Source organism: Sinocyclocheilus grahami, unplaced genomic scaffold, assembly GCF_001515645.1.
Source record: "Sinocyclocheilus grahami isolate Dianchi unplaced genomic scaffold, SAMN03320097.WGS_v1.1 scaffold12.1, whole genome shotgun sequence".
Classification (NCBI taxonomy): domain Eukaryota; kingdom Metazoa; phylum Chordata; class Actinopteri; order Cypriniformes; family Cyprinidae; genus Sinocyclocheilus; species Sinocyclocheilus grahami.
Window position 1 is genome coordinate 2,451,781 of NW_015505191.1, and position 15,675 is coordinate 2,467,455.

Here is a 15,675-nt window from a genome sequence, read left to right on the forward strand (position 1 = left end):
TATATATATATATATACCGTATAAAACAATACTACAGTTAAAATTACAACCAAATACTTAACAAATGCTTTAGTATGTTAACACCAAAAGAAGCACGACAAAAGATTATTTGATTTAAAATGTACTTTAAAGTAAATCTTTTAATTTGACATTATTACTAAAGAGTGTTAAGAAACATTATCATGCAATTGTACTCTCTTTATATACGCTCAAGTGGCTTATTATTTAATTTTTTTTTTCTTTTTAAAAATCTACTTTTAATATATGAAATACACTACAAATGCATATTCAAGTAGACTTGAATATTTCCTTTTTTTACGATAGTCTGTATGTTCTGTTTTCAGAAAGAGAGAAGGCTACTTGAGAACCGACGCCTTGACCTGGACATTTGCAAAGCTCGGCTCAAGAAGGCAAAGTTAGCAGAGGCCAAGGCTGCTGTAAGTTTCATTTTCACTTATTTCATCCCCATCATCACATGTCTTCCTCCTCTCACGTTCTTTCATCTCCTCCACCACCCTCTCATCACACACCGCTTATGAGCTGTTAAAGGAGGATTCGGATCTCTAGAGGGACATTTCAGGAAGTATGACCTAAAGCAAGAATATTCAATGTCTAGCCCCACAGCTCGAATCCACACCACAAGGTTATAAGTGACTCACAATCGCAATTCTGATTCTGTGGCTTGTGGTGCACACACAAACTGTGGGACATGGCAAATAAAACACTGAAAGGTTTAAGACAGTTAATCACAAAATGGCCTGAATCCTAATAATTGGTTAAGAAATTGGAAGTATTTCTGAATGTTGCATTGCTGTGTAAATAAGACTTGCATGTTTAAATTCACCTGGACTAAATCATTCTGGACAATGAAAAGGATCTTTAAAAAAACAAACGGACAAACTCTTAACTGATTTGGTGCATGAGGTGACAAAATATGAAGTTCATGTAAGATATCACTGTTATTGGTTAAAGCCGAGCAATTATCCGAAACACTTTTTTTAGGTCTCATTTGTTAACATTAGTTAATGCATTATCCAACATGAACTAACAATGAGTAACATATTTGTACAGCATGTATTGATCTGTAATCTTAATAAAACAGCAATTGTTCATTGTTTGATCATGTTAGTGAGTAGTGGATCAATCTAATCTAATCTAATCTAATCTAATATAATATAATGTAATAATTCATAGTAATTGAAACTGAACTAAGATCTGTTTACAAATAAACCTATTGTATAGTGTTACCCAGTTACTGTATCATTGCCAAATCATTTTATTCACTGGCCCTTTGTCACTCCATATTTTCCAAAAGTGGCCCTGCCCCAAAAATTGATGCTCCTGATTTATTCTGTTTAAATCATTGAAAAAAGGGTTGTTTTTCAGGAACTATTTGTTATGTGGAAGATATTTGTGAATCAGTTCTGAGTTCTGTCTGGGAAGCTCTGAGTCAGAAAGCATAAGTTAACATCTTTCACGAATGACTTCTCCTTTTACTTGTTTGCTTCTTCATTTTATCCCTTTCAGTGACTGAATAATTTGAGGTTTACACAGAGGGCTGTGTGCGGTTTTATCATGTTTTGATATCTTCCTTTCCTGCATAGATGAGATTGTTTGCTAATACACCATTTAGGTGTGATTTCCCTCCTGACACATATCAAGTATTGAAGGGGTAATCAAAAGTCCTCAGAGCCTATTGTTACCTCTTTGACCTCCAAGAGGAACCTGGTAGTTTAGTTGTGTGTGTCTGTGTGTGTGTGTTCAATGGAATACAATTATGACTCAGTCATCAGGTGTGCTCTGTGATTTGTGTGATCTGTGGGGAATTTTTTCCTTTCCGTGTATTCACTAACATGTCTCTCTGTTGTCATTTGCACAGTGTGAGGGAGATGTGAGTATCTGTGTGTGTGTGTGTGTGTGTGATTTCTCAGCTGCCTTTCATCCTTGGCTGCTTCCTGTTAGCAGTTACATGTACAGGCTTGATAGTTGATCTACTGTATCTGCCCCCTCTGCAGTGCCTTGATCAAAAAAAAAAAAACCTTTCAAAAGTCAGTCCATTTTGAAGTCACAGTTACATTAAATGGCTGCATGTAATTTGTATTTTTTTTTTTCTCATAATGGACTGTATATTATAGAGCAGCATTTCCCAACTGGATTTCCGCAAAACCCGTGATGGTAGTGGAGGGGTTTTGCGAAATACGAATGATAGAAAAGTTAAAAAAAGAGGGGGAAAAAGCCTAAGCTATTTTAAGCCAAATGTAAAAAAGCTTAATTGAATTTAATTATAGTGTGTATGGTTTTAGTGTGTATAATATAATGTACACACAAACACACACACACACACACATATTTTGGATTGTATGCATGTGTATATTAATGACTCATTTTATGTATCTCCGTTATCTGTTATATTAGAATCTTGTCTACTTTGGTTAATTTCAACAGCATTTAATATTTACAAGAATATGGCACATGGGGACCAAAAACGTTCAAAGAAAAAACTGCTCTTGTTCTATGTCATACAGTACAACTGTACTAAGATAAAACCTTACTGTTTATTATACTCCTGCAAAACAGTGACAGATTACAATTAAAGGGGTCATATGACGTTGCTAAAAAAAACATTATTTTGTGTATTTGATGTAATGAAATGTGTTTATGCGGTTTAAGGTAAAAAAAACACAATATTTTCCATATACTTTACATTATTGTTTCTCTTTTATGCCCCGCCTTTCTGAAACGCGTAGATTTTTACAAAGCTCATCGGTCTGAAAAGCGAGGTGTGCTCTGATTGGCCAGCGATACAGTGCGTTGTGATTGGCCGGATACCTCAAACGTGTGACGGAAATGTTACGCCCCTTACCATATGATGCTGTGTCCCGGCGTGACGAGACAAAACCAATAAAACCCATTATAAACGAGGCATTTGTTGCATCCAGTGGGGACATAATTACAGATTATAATGACTTATACTGTCTTTTTACGCGCTGAGTTGCATATCGCGCCGCGTAAACAAAAAACCATGTCTGCATTTGTGATCGGAGAAACAACAAACAACAAGCGCTACTCTACACTGTTCAAAACTCACGTTTGAATCATCAGTGGCAAATTCTTTAAATTTCAAAAACATATTTACGAACTGTGAGTCAGAACAGCCGGTATTGTAGTCTGCTCTCCCAGGATCAGGAAACAGTCCTCCGTAAAATGCGTTTCACACACACAAATATTTGGGTTGAACTGTTCTGGAACAGTGTTGTTCAACTTATACAACTTAACCACTGATTTCTAGTTGTGTCCTCTTTTGGAAGGCCAAACAAAGTATTTTTACTTTCGCAACGAAACACAGATCCATCGTCCCATTGTCTTTGTATTGTTTATTCCACGCAGTGGGATAGTGAAGTTGGTGATTCATCTCTGATTGACAGAACTTGAATCTGAAGTGAAGCATTATATAAACCCCTCATAGAGTAGTGTACTTACAGACAAGCAGCATTTATTGTGTGTGTCTTGCCAGCACAGCTCAGTGATGGACATTAGCATTTCCTTTCCATTGTTTAAAACTAGTCCTGCTTTCCATTCTGTCAATGTTGTGAGTTTACCACAGTAACACTTTCTTTTTTCCATCTCCCTTCTTGCAGTGTTGTGGGCCTGTGTGCCTTTCCCTGTGTGTTTGATTAATGTTTTGGCAGTAGTGCATAATGGTGGTTTGTTGTTGTTGTTTGTGTGTGTTCATATAGATATGTTATGTACAGTAAAGCTCAAAAGTTTGGACACAGCTACTCCTTCTTTATTCTTAAGTGTAGAAAGTCATTAAAGCGTTTTATTAAACAACTTTCTGGAATGCTCAATTTTCATTGATTAGTTGCAACCAGACATTTTTCCCATCATTCATGGCAACTCTGTTTATCAGTCCACTCACTTTTCATTGAAACACAACGATCACCATCTTGCATCTAAGATATCAATTGTAGTAAAATAAAGTGATATAAATTGTGAAATATTTTTACAATTCTAAATAACTGTTTTCTATTAGAAAATATCTTGTAATTTATTCCTGTGATGGCAAAGCTGAAGTTTCAGCAGCAGTAACTCCAGTCTTCAGTGTCATATGATCCTTCAGAAATCATTCTAATATGCTAAAAAATCCTGATTTAAGCATGTCCAAACTTTTGACTGGTTCTGTAATATAGTTTGATGTTTTGAAATAATGATAACATCATGTTTTTGCATAAGTCAAAACATGAAAATCCCCTGTGATGAACATTTGCAGTGGAATGCAGGGGGTGGAAAACTTTGCTTTTATTTTTTCACTTTTATTTAAAAGATATGTGTATGCTCTTATTTTTTATTGTAGTTGTGGTGTTAATAGGGTCTTGACATTATAGAGGGTTCAGGATCCTGTACTGCTTATGTGTCTGATTACATTAGACTGTCTCTTTCCATCTTAAGATCCCATGAAGTGTAACAGTACAACACTTTAAAAAAAATTTATTAATATTTTCTTATGTTAGTTATTTACATTTACATGTGAAATTTAGTCAGTGTTTTGTAAAGAGAGTGTTTGTGTTATGTTGTCGTCACTGTTCTTCTCTTGTCGTTATGCATGTTCCAGCTGTGGAGTGAGGAAGTGGATAAAGTGAGTACTGGGCAAAGATCCAATTCTTCTTTTGCTGCTGTATGAGCACATCTGAAAATGTAGACATGACTTTGTTCACTGTGTTCTCATGGAGCAATTAAATGACTGCATATTGATTTACGTAATAAATGTTTACATAATAACTAGGGGTGTGACGAGATCTCATGCCACGAAATTTCTCATTGAGGTGTCTCCAAGTGACCGTGAAACGAGCATAGTCGATGCCACCAATATATTTACATTACATGCCTCCACTATCGTTTTGCTTTTTTATATATAAAAAAAACCATTTAATTCAGTTGGAAAATGGTCGCTTCAATTCTAAACTGATCTGTACGTATTATCTTGCACAGTAGTATGCAGTGTCGTCGCCAGGAATTCTGAGCCCTGTGCACTGAATTTGCTATGGGGCCCCCTCAAAATCATGTTCAGGGGACAACTGAGGGACTCATACATATCTATTGCAAAAGGCTCACTGATGCTCCAGAAGGAAACAATGAATTAAGAACCAGGGGTGTAAACTGTTGAACAGAATAAAGATGTATACATTTTTTTGTATTTTGCCTAAATATCATTATATTTAGTACTGCCCTTCAGAAGCTACAGAAGATACTTGCATGTTTCCCAGAAGACAAAATAAATTACATTTACTCTGATCTTCAAATAAAAGAAGTTTTCACCTCCAGGCTCTTAATGCATCGTGTTTCCTGCTGGAGCATCAGTGAGCGTTCAAACCTTTTTGAAATAGCTATAAGTCCCTCAGTTGTCCTCAGTGTGAAAAGATGGATCTCAAAATCATACAGTCATTGTTGGAAAGGGTTCAGATACGCAAAAGATGCTGGAAAACCAAAGAATATGTGGGACCTGAAGGATTTTTCTGAAGAACAGCGGGCAGTTTAACGGTTCAGGACAAAAGGGAATCGTGAACAATTATCAGTAAAAAAAAAAAAAAAAAAAAGCTATGGATCATCCACGTAACAATACAGTATTAAGAATCAAGCGTATGTAAACTTTTGAACAGGGTTATTTTTATAAATTCAATTATTAGTTTTTCTTGTGGACTATATGCAAATGTCTTTTATGTGAAATATCTTATTCAGGTCAGTACTAAATAAAATAAAAATAACATGCATTTTGTATGATTCCTCTTATTTTGGTAAAATAATCAACATTTTGCAGATAAATTTGGACCACTACTGTAAATGTCTTTTTTGCTAGTACTTAATTGACATGTCTAATTGAAATGTCTGAATCATGCTTGAAGAAAAATTTGATCTCTGTTTGCACTTTGAATACTAACACTTATTGTTTGCACTTAAATATGACCAAGAAAAAACCTTGTGGAACAATTTGTGGAAAGGAGTTATGTTAGAAGGTCAGACGTTCTAGAAGCTCATAATTCATGTACAGTTCTAAGGTCTGAAGAGACTTGTACAGAGGAGAAGCCTGTCTGTTGAGTTTGTGGTAAAACCTTTTACAGTGCTTGGATATTGTTGTCTTTTACTGTGTATGATCATTCTTACTCATCAAAAAGAACTGAAATGACATTCAATACAAGATGATTAGGTAAAACTTTTCAAAATGCACCTGCAGACTACTGTTCCAGTCATGTATTTCATCGAGGATTTCTTAAAAATACTGTGTCCTGTCACACCCCTAATAATAACATGTAATTCATGCTCCTACTGCTTATATTTCTATCTGTACACATCTGTCAATCAGACTTAACCTAACAAACAATACAGATTTCAGCAAGTCTTCAATTATTCTCACATTCTAATGACTACAATGTTGAAAATGTTGGATATGAATCTAACGTCATAATATCTGGCTGTCCAGACATATGGAAATATAAAACAGTAGGAAAAGAAAAATGTGTTCTGCAATTTTTTTAAAGGGGTCATATGATGCGATTTCAAGTTTTCCTTTCTCTTTGGAGTGTTACAAGCTCTTGTTGCATAAAGAAGATCTGTAAAGTTGCAATTATATATAAAAAAAAAAAGTCACGGCAACATGGTCATGATTTGTGTTAAGAGTAGATACCTTTAGCCAAGAGATGTTTTTGTTACAGCAGCTATAAAATCCAGCTATTTCTTTCTGTTTTTTTGGTAAATAGTGCTTGGTTAGCAAGACATTTTGCTGTCATCATTTCATCTTTATAATAAATGTTATTACAAATTTTAGAGCCTTTACTCTTATATTTCAAACCGCTCATTTACTATATAAACATATCTGGTGTTTGTCAGTGACTAGTTATACTATAAATAATTTTGAGCGGTTAGAGCGGTTAGATGATGAGCTCATGCTGAGCCACAGGGTCATGTGACATGTGGTTTGAGGTTAAGGAGTCTGGCCTGTGTTATGTGATTCATAATTCCTAAGACTTATAATGAAGATGCAATGATGACAAATCAAAAATATATTGTGTGACTGAGAACTCTTTTCCTATAAAACATTTGACAAGAATGTATAGTTGAGCTATGTGGATAATGTGTCCTGTGTTGTTTTGTGGCTCCACCAGGCAGAGCATGAGTTGCGTGTGGCTCAGACTGAGTTTGACAGACAGGCAGAGGTCACATGCCTCCTGCTGGAGGGCATCAGCAGCACACACGTGAGTACCTGCGCTTCTCACACTCACACTGCCTTCATATTGGACATTACGCAAACAAAATTAGTTGCAGTGCCACCGTTCAAAAGTTTAGGGTCTGTGTTTTTTTTGGAAAGAAATTAATGCTTAATTAATACTGATTGTTATTCAGCAAAGACACATTAAACTTATAAAAAGTGAAAAAATCCTGAAAGTTATTACATCTTCCACAGAAATATTGAGCAGTTTTCAACATTGCTAATAATAAAAAGGTTTCTTGAGCAGGAACATACTACACTGACTGAAGAAAATGTAGCTTTGCCATCTCATGAATAAACTGCATTTTAAAATATATTGTAAAAAGGAAAACAAAATATCGTAATATGTATTGTCTGTTTTTTATTTGAAAAATTGTGACCCCAGTTTTTTTGAACAGTACTGTAGACTAGTATATCTCTTTCCAAGTAAGGAAAGAGACTTTTAAAATTGTGCAACTCCATCACAGGTGAACCACTTGCGCTGTCTGCATGAGTTTGTGGAGGCCCAGGCTGCTTATTACGCACAGTGTCACAAGCACATGCAGGATCTTCAGAAAGAGCTGAGCAGGTGAGAACTTCAGGGAGGTGCTGCAAACTTCAAAATAAACATAAACAGCTGTTTGTTCTTCTGTCCTAAAGCGATTGTAGTCAAATAAGACCATGTTTTACAGGAGTTGCATGACAGTTTGGTAACATTAGTCTATTTTTATTATAGAGCAATGTGCTAAAACAAGTTGTGAGTAACACATTCCCCTTTATGGTAACTGCTTTTCTAGAAAAGACTTCTTGAGATCATCTTTGAGCTGATGATTTTTTTTCTGCTTTTTCTTTCCTGTTCTCAGTGCAAACGGAGATGCGTAAGTAAATTTTTCCATCACACTGAAAAAGGAAGAAAGTTTGCCCACTAAATTTAAACGATTACATTCATGTGACCAAGGGATTTTAAGTCTTTCGCCTTTTATATAATATCTGTGTCATGTGTGAGCAACAGCTAGATATTTATATCTATTCGCAATCGCATACACTATGGTTTTGAATCTGTGAATCTGTTCCAGGTTTCCTAATGCTTTTGCTGTGAACGCCTCCACGTCAGGGGTGTCAGCAGGCCCTTCTCCCCTTTCCACTGCCACCCTACCTGGGGCTTCTCCACCTAGTCGTCCCCCAAACCCCTCCAATGCCCTTGAGTCCAGCACGCTGAAGATTGAGGAGGTGAAGCCTGCCGCCACTGGCACTCGCAAGGCCAAAGTGCTGTATGACTATGATGCTGCAGATACAAGTGAACTTTCCCTTCTCGCTGATGAGGTAGGACATGAGGAAGTCTGTTTTCCCTCTTTACAATCAGTAACCAATGTTGGGGAAGCTACTCTGAAACTGTAGCTTGATAAGCCACAAGCTACTCATAAGTTAAAGTACAAGTCAAGCTACCCTTCTGAAAAGTAGCTAGCTACATTGAAACAACTTTTTTTCCACAACAATGTATATTACAAATAACTGAATAAGCGTTCATAAAGAATGTTTTAAGTTAAAAAAATGTATATTTAAAACAACAATGCTATACAATTATGATGTCAAAGACTATTGTTTTAGTAACTTAAATTAAGCACACAGAAGCATTTTCTCAAAACTACTGTGATAGATGGCTGCATTATGGCAAGAAATGGTATTGAAGTCTGACACAGTATTGGCTCTGACAGGGAAAGCACTAACAGGTGTTATTTGGGGAAAATAATCTAATTGTGATTTTTTTTCTGGTTAAACTCGCATTTTGTGATTTAAAAAGTGATTAAAAAAACATTTAAAAAATTAACAAAAAACATTATAATAATGTATATTATAATGTATATGTAATATATAATAAGATAACAATACTAATTTTATTTTACAGAAAACTATTGTTTTACAAAAAACTGCAGGATTACTATAGTTAACATACAGGCAGCCTATAACGTCTTGGTTACGTATGTAACCCTCGTTCCCTGAAGGAGGGAACAGAGACGTCACGTCGGAGGACCGACGAATTGGGATCTCGCTTAGAGGGACCAATCTACTTCGAGTGTAAACTAAACGAGCCAATGCACATTGGCATGCGATTATTGCATCCAGCTGCTGCTGATCACAGCGTGAGTATAAGTAGGCAGCAGGTGCAGCGCATATTCAGCTTTTCGCTTCGGAGCCGAGCGATCACATCGTTCCGCTCCTGACTACTCTACGGAGAGAAGACTGAACGAGTTCAGCACGCTCTTGGAGAGCTCTTCTTAATGTGCTGAAGCGCACAGGGGTAGTGCAGCCTGTTGTGTGCAACCCACTCGACACGGGAAAACCACCGCCACTGAAGCGCCGTCCACCAGCACGAGAGCCCACCGAAGAGCGTGCTTGACTGTAGTTTGTCACTACTGCAGAAGGTCAGGAGCAGAACGATAGAACCGCTCGGCTCCGAAGCGAAAAGCTGCCTACTTATACTCACGCTGTGATCAGCAGCAGCTGGATGCAATAATCGCATGCCAATGTGCATTGGCTCGTTTAGTTTACACTCGAAGTAGATTGGCCCCTCTAAGCGAGATCCCAATTCGTCGGTCCTCCGACGTGATGTCGAGAGTGACCGACTGAAAGGGAACTGTACATCATATGATACTTTTATGATAAAAATCTTTGACAGTAATTCTTAATTTTTATCAGGAAGTATGTCAAATCAAAAACGGAGTCCATATCTTTAATATGAAATAGGCTTTGAGCCTTTTATACATCCACTGTGGGGGTGGAGAAGTGTACTCCAGTACACTTCTATACACTGAAGAAAAACATGGATTATCATATGTTTACTTCAAATTTCTTTAGAGAGAAGTATTATTTTTCCTATTTATGCCCAAAATAGGACTGAGTGCGCATTACTTAGCCCTAAAGACAATAGGGCCAGATTTCCTAAACAGGGTCAATGGGAGTGGAAATTGCTGCGGGTGATTTACTGACAACGCACAAGTTAAAGAACACCTAAAGAATGCATCTTTAGTAAAAGAACGCGTCTTTAGTAAATCCTGACAGTAGTATATTTACACCAAAAGGCGTTTTCCACTGGCGTAAGCTGTAAGTAAATATGGCCCGTATGAATGTCTGTTGTTTTCATACTGGCAGCCGGAGGGCGCCCTCGATCACGCAGAAACTCCACATATGCAACACAGAAGTAATAGAACTCCTGACAATCCAGGTAAAATTCCTAATATGGACAAAGGCATTGGTTTCGCCGTAGCTGAATAAAAAGAAGATAGAAACGCTTGAACTGATTAAACATAAGGACACTAAACCCATGAGTGCGACAATATATGGTTTATCTGTGTTCTTCAAGCCATCTTGGGTTTTTCATAATAATAAAGTAAATTTATAATCCATTGCTAATTGGCATAGCCTTTATTACAGTATAGATTATATTTTCTGCCTCATTCTGTGATAAGAAGCCACATCAGATCAGAAAAGGAAGTTATTTCAAACTCTTGACTGATATTGTGGACTAAAATCATGTTATTAAATGTTCTCTTTTGTTGGACATCAGGTTTATAAATACTTCTCAGTAAGTTTGGGAAGATTTGGCACTTGACTCAAAATCAGCGCTTGCGGAGATGTGTAGCATTTACTACTGATGCTGCGTGACATATATAGTACCAGTAGATGGCGGTAATGTGATCTTGTAACAAGACGCTGTGCTGCTTCAGTCTATTGCAGGCTCACAAAATAGAGTGTAGCTGGTATCACGCTACACTGCTGTTTGCTGGAAAAAGTAGTTAGCTACTGGAAACACTACATTGTTTTAAAAGTAGCTGAGCTATTGTCAAGCTACTGAAAAATGTAGTTACGTTAGTAGTGTGGCTACTTGTAGCTAGCTACTCCCCAACACTGTCAGTAACATTCATTATATCAGTATTAGTGATTTTAGTAAGTTTAGTATGTACTGTAATGAAAATGTATTGTATTTATTAAAGGGGACATCGGATGCCCATTTTTCACAGGTTGGTGTGATTCTTTAGGGTCTTCGTGAAATGTCCCGTTTTGCTGAATGTCTCTTTAAATGATAATAAGCTACTGCTCACCGACCCCCTCTTCAGTTTTTGTGTATTTGGTGGCGCATTACCATCAAAAACAAAACTTGTAGCTCAAAACTTCCACTACGTCCTCTGTGGCTCTGATGTCTGATGTCATAACCAGCCTTATGTTCACTTTTACATCCAAAACCATCAAACCACCTGCATTGCTTACGAGACATGTAGCTACAGCTGCTCGAGTGTGGAAAAAATGACAGACAGCGTACAACTAGCTGAGGGCGGAAATATGCTGTCGTGGGCGGGGTCTGAGCAGTATGACGTCATAACTCAAAACAGCTTGATAATTGAGACTGTATAGGTTTTTAAGGCGTGAATTTTTTATTTATTTATTAATTTCTTTTATCATTCTGCTTCTGTCCACACAGTGCTAAGGCAAATTTATATGCAAACTACATGTAAAAGTGACTTGTGCATCCGATGTCCCCTTTAAAAACAATTTTATTGGGAAATGTTATTTAATTTGAACAAATTTTATTATATTAAAATGTATTGTTTTTATTATAACTATTTATAATGTAATTATTATAAATATATAAATAACAGATATTTAATTTTTTAACCCTTCTCTTTTTTTGATAAATGACTTTCTTTTGTAGTTCTCTGTATTGTTACTAAGTGCATTTTTTGTTTCTTGCCTATCATGGTCAGTTTAAGCTAGTTTACTTACAGTCTCTGTGACATTGCCATTTGTTTAATGAAATGGGCTTGTAACCTAAAGGTTTTACGTTTGAACCCTGCCAGACAGTGTCATATGATTCAACCTCACAGACCCGTCTCAGATATGCAGGCCTATGAATCTTAATCATCAAAAGACGTCAAAAGGGATGACTGCAAATGTGGATTTCTTAATACACATCTGTAAACCACTGTTTATACATGTCTGTTGTTACAGTATACTTAAATTAATTGAATGCATCTGGAGGACTGTGCCCATTGCAACACAGTCAGCCCACATCAAAATGTCTACTTCATTTTTTTCTTTCTCTCTTTCTTTCTGTTATTCTGTAGCTTATTACTGTGTACACGGTGCCCGGCATGGACCCGGACTGGCTTATTGGCGAGCGAGGCAACCAGAAAGGCAAAGTGCCTGTCACATACCTGGAGCTCCTGAGCTAGATGCCTCATTATGCATGAACAAATACTCAAGCACTCCTGAACACTCAGTGAATTTATCAGTTTTTTTTTCTTTTTTGTTACTGTGCATAAATATGTATTATTGTTTTTTTAGGCCCTATTTATGTTCTATGTGTATGTTGTTTCAGTTGAACACTATCCTGCATAAGGCGTTTCTTTAAATAACTGATTTTATTTCCTTTATGATCCTGTGACTGCTATATTTTCCTGAAGTCTTTCTTACCCTCCAAGTGAAGAAAACACATCGACAAGCTTTTGTGTTGGAGCTGGATCTGAGTGTGTGTGTCTGTGTGTGTGTGTGTGTGTGCACGTGTGTGATAATGAAGACACTAAACATTTAGGCTTTGCTTCTTTGCGTGTCGTCTAGCTCATCATGCTTGTATGCTTATACGGTCATGGTTTGATATCAGCACTTTTGATTCCAAATGCAGCATTTTTTGTCCGTGTATTTTGTCAGTGATTGAGAAGATTGTGAAGGTATTAGGTGCAGTTATGATGTACAGTATGTGGTTAACTGTGATCTGATCATATTCAAAAGACTGATTTTCTTTACCTCCAGTGGTACTTATTCACATATGCTCAGTCATCACCTTCCCACTTTCATCTTTGTGTTCTTTGCTTGTTGCAAAAAGCAATGCATATTAAATTAATGCAATTGAAATATATAATAAAGACAGATTTACTGGGTTTTGATCTTGATGTTGTCTTTTTAATGGGGCTTGTCGTCTAAAGTACTTAGCGGTAAGATGTTATCAGTGACTGGCTTTTAAATCTGACTCTGGTAGGGTTTGCTGTTGGGGTTTGTTGTGATTTACTAATGCACTGAGGGTCATGCTGGTAACTTTACTCCACTACTGCACTGACAAGTTGATTTTGGAAAACATTGCAGTGATTGTGCAAGATAAGTCAAGTTGTTTTTCTTTTTTCCTACCATCACTCAGAAGGAATTTTGGAATCTACACAATTCCTAACATGATTTTTAGCATACAGCATTGCTATAAAAAAAGCTTTTGATGAGAATTGGAACTTTCGTGGACCTCTTCAACGAGTCGGCCGTACCCCCGAACAACATCAGCAACGCTTCCGGTCAAGGGAGCTGGGGGATTGTGGCCAGCCATTCGTGATGGCCCGACAGCTCCGGGACGCTTGCTGCAAGTGGCTGCTGGCAGAGGAATGCGGCGTCGAGGGAGTGGTCGATCTGGTGGTGCTGGAGCAGTTCGTCACTCAGCTACCACGAGGGACGGCTGAGTGGGTCCAGTGTTACCGCCCGACGTCGCTGACGCAGGCCATCCAGCTGGCTAAAGACCATCTGGTGGCGTGCCCGGGGGTTGGCGAGCCCCTTTTTAATCTCTCTCTTCCCCCCTCTCCTTCCCTTCCTTCTCTCTATCGCCCTATTCCTACTCCCAGGTCACGTAGTAATGCGCCCCCACGAACCCCACAGCGGGGTGGGGTCTTCCAGGGGACCAGACCGGGGACACGAGGGGGCGTAGCTGAGAGCGCAGGAGCCGCCGTTCCATTGCCGCCTTTCTCCTCTCTCCACCAATCTCTTGGCCATCCTTCTGCCGCTGGGGCGGCGGGAAGGCCTGGGCCGGTCTGCTGGAGATGCGGGAACCCGGGTCATTTTTTGGACCGGTGTCTAATGTTGGAGGTGGGAGCGTTGATCCGGGTTCCCGACTTCCAGGCGGCTGCCCCCGATCAAGCCGGGCTGTACCAAATACCTGTGAGTATCAAGGGGGGTACATATCAGGCTTTGGTAGATTCAGGCTGTAACCAAACCTCCATTCATCAAAGCCTGATGCAACAAAGGTCGTTGGATACGAGCCGCAAAGTTAAGGTGAGGTGTGTGCACGGGGATGTGGTGGACTACCCGTTAGTGGCTGTTAGTATTCAGTTTCGGGGGGAAACGCATAGAATGAAGGTGGCGGTTAATTCCAACCTTAGGCATCCGCTGATTTTGGGGACAGATTGGCCAGCTTTTACGCAATTATTGGGGGTTTTGTGTGCAGATGCTTCTTGGGAGACAGGGCTGGGAAACGGAGAAGCAGTGGCGCAGGCTGGGGATGTGGTTTCGGGTCCTTCACAGACTGACTCAGGAAACGAGAGCGAGGGCGGAGCTTATATCCCCTGAGCTGGATGACTTTCCGCTGGAGCAGTCTCGTGATGAGACGCTTAAAAATGCGTATGACTGGGTCTGCAACAACACCACACCGTTCGGGTTACACCAATTTGTTACTCTTCCGTTCGGCTTGTTCGGGGCTCCCGCCACCTTTCAGCGAATCATGGACAAGATCCTCCGGCCACATAGCGCGTACGCCGCTGCCTATCTCGATGACATCATTATACACAGTAATGATTGGCAGCGGCATATGGAACATCTGCGTCGCTGGACTCACGGCGAACCCGCGGAAGTGTGCAATTGAGCGTGTGGAGGTATGGTATCTGGGCTTCCACTTGGGTCATGGGCAGGTGCGTCCCCAAATTGACAAGACGGCTGCGATTGCGGCTTGCCCAAGTCCCAAGACCAAAGAGGAGGTGAGACAGTTCCTGGGGCTGGCGGGATACTATAGAAGGTTTATTCCTAATTATTTGGAGCTCACCAGCCTGCTGACTGATCTCACTAAAAAGGAAGCACCAGATACGGTCCAGTGGACAGAGCTGTGCCAACAGGCCCTAACCAAGGTAAAGGCTGCCCTGTGCGGCGGGCCGCTCTTACACGCTCCTAACGTGCTGTCCTGTCCCAGGTGGTCGGAGGAGAGGAGCGGCCGGTGCTGTATCCGAGTCGAAAGCTCTCAAAGAGAGAGACCAGATACAGCACCATTGAAAAAGAGTGTTTGGCCAGATATGAGCCGCAAAGTTAAGGTGAGGTGTGTGCACGGGGATGTGGTGGACTACCCGTTAGTGGCTGTTAGTATTCAGTTTCGGGGGGAAACGCATAGAATGAAGGTGGCGGTTAATTCCAACCTTAGGCATCCGCTGATTTTGGGGACAGATTGGCCAGCTTTTACGCAATTATTGGGGGTTTTGTGTGCAGATGCTTCTTGGGAGACAGGGCTGGGAAACGGAGAAGCAGTGGCGCAGGCTGGGGATGTGGTTTCGGGTCCTTCACAGACTGACTCAGGAAACGAGAGCGAGGGCGGAGCTTATATCCCCTGAGCTGGATGACTTTCCGCTGGAGCAGTCTCGTGATGA

At 39.4% G+C, this 15,675-nt stretch overlaps 1 protein-coding gene across 7 annotated transcripts in view; it reads left to right on the plus strand.

The window, feature by feature from the left end:
* Positions 1–13,433, plus strand: part of sh3glb2b (SH3-domain GRB2-like endophilin B2b) — a 21,835-nt gene extending 8,402 nt beyond the window's left edge. For 3 of the 7 annotated variants that reach the window (XM_016288349.1, XM_016288362.1, XM_016288355.1), the window contains 7 exons: positions 345–437; positions 4,613–4,636; positions 7,158–7,247; positions 7,729–7,829; positions 8,104–8,118; positions 8,317–8,563; positions 12,361–13,433. In XM_016288349.1, the coding sequence (XP_016143835.1) occupies positions 345–437; positions 4,613–4,636; positions 7,158–7,247; positions 7,729–7,829; positions 8,104–8,118; positions 8,317–8,563; positions 12,361–12,468 (678 nt within the window). In that variant the 3' untranslated portion in view covers positions 12,469–13,433. The remainder of the gene's footprint in view (positions 1–344; positions 438–4,612; positions 4,637–7,157; positions 7,248–7,728; positions 7,830–8,103; positions 8,119–8,316; positions 8,564–12,360) is intronic. The other 4 variants (XM_016288369.1, XM_016288376.1, XM_016288392.1 and 1 more) reach the window with 3 other exon arrangements.
* Positions 13,434–15,675: the final 2,242 nt, after the last annotated feature.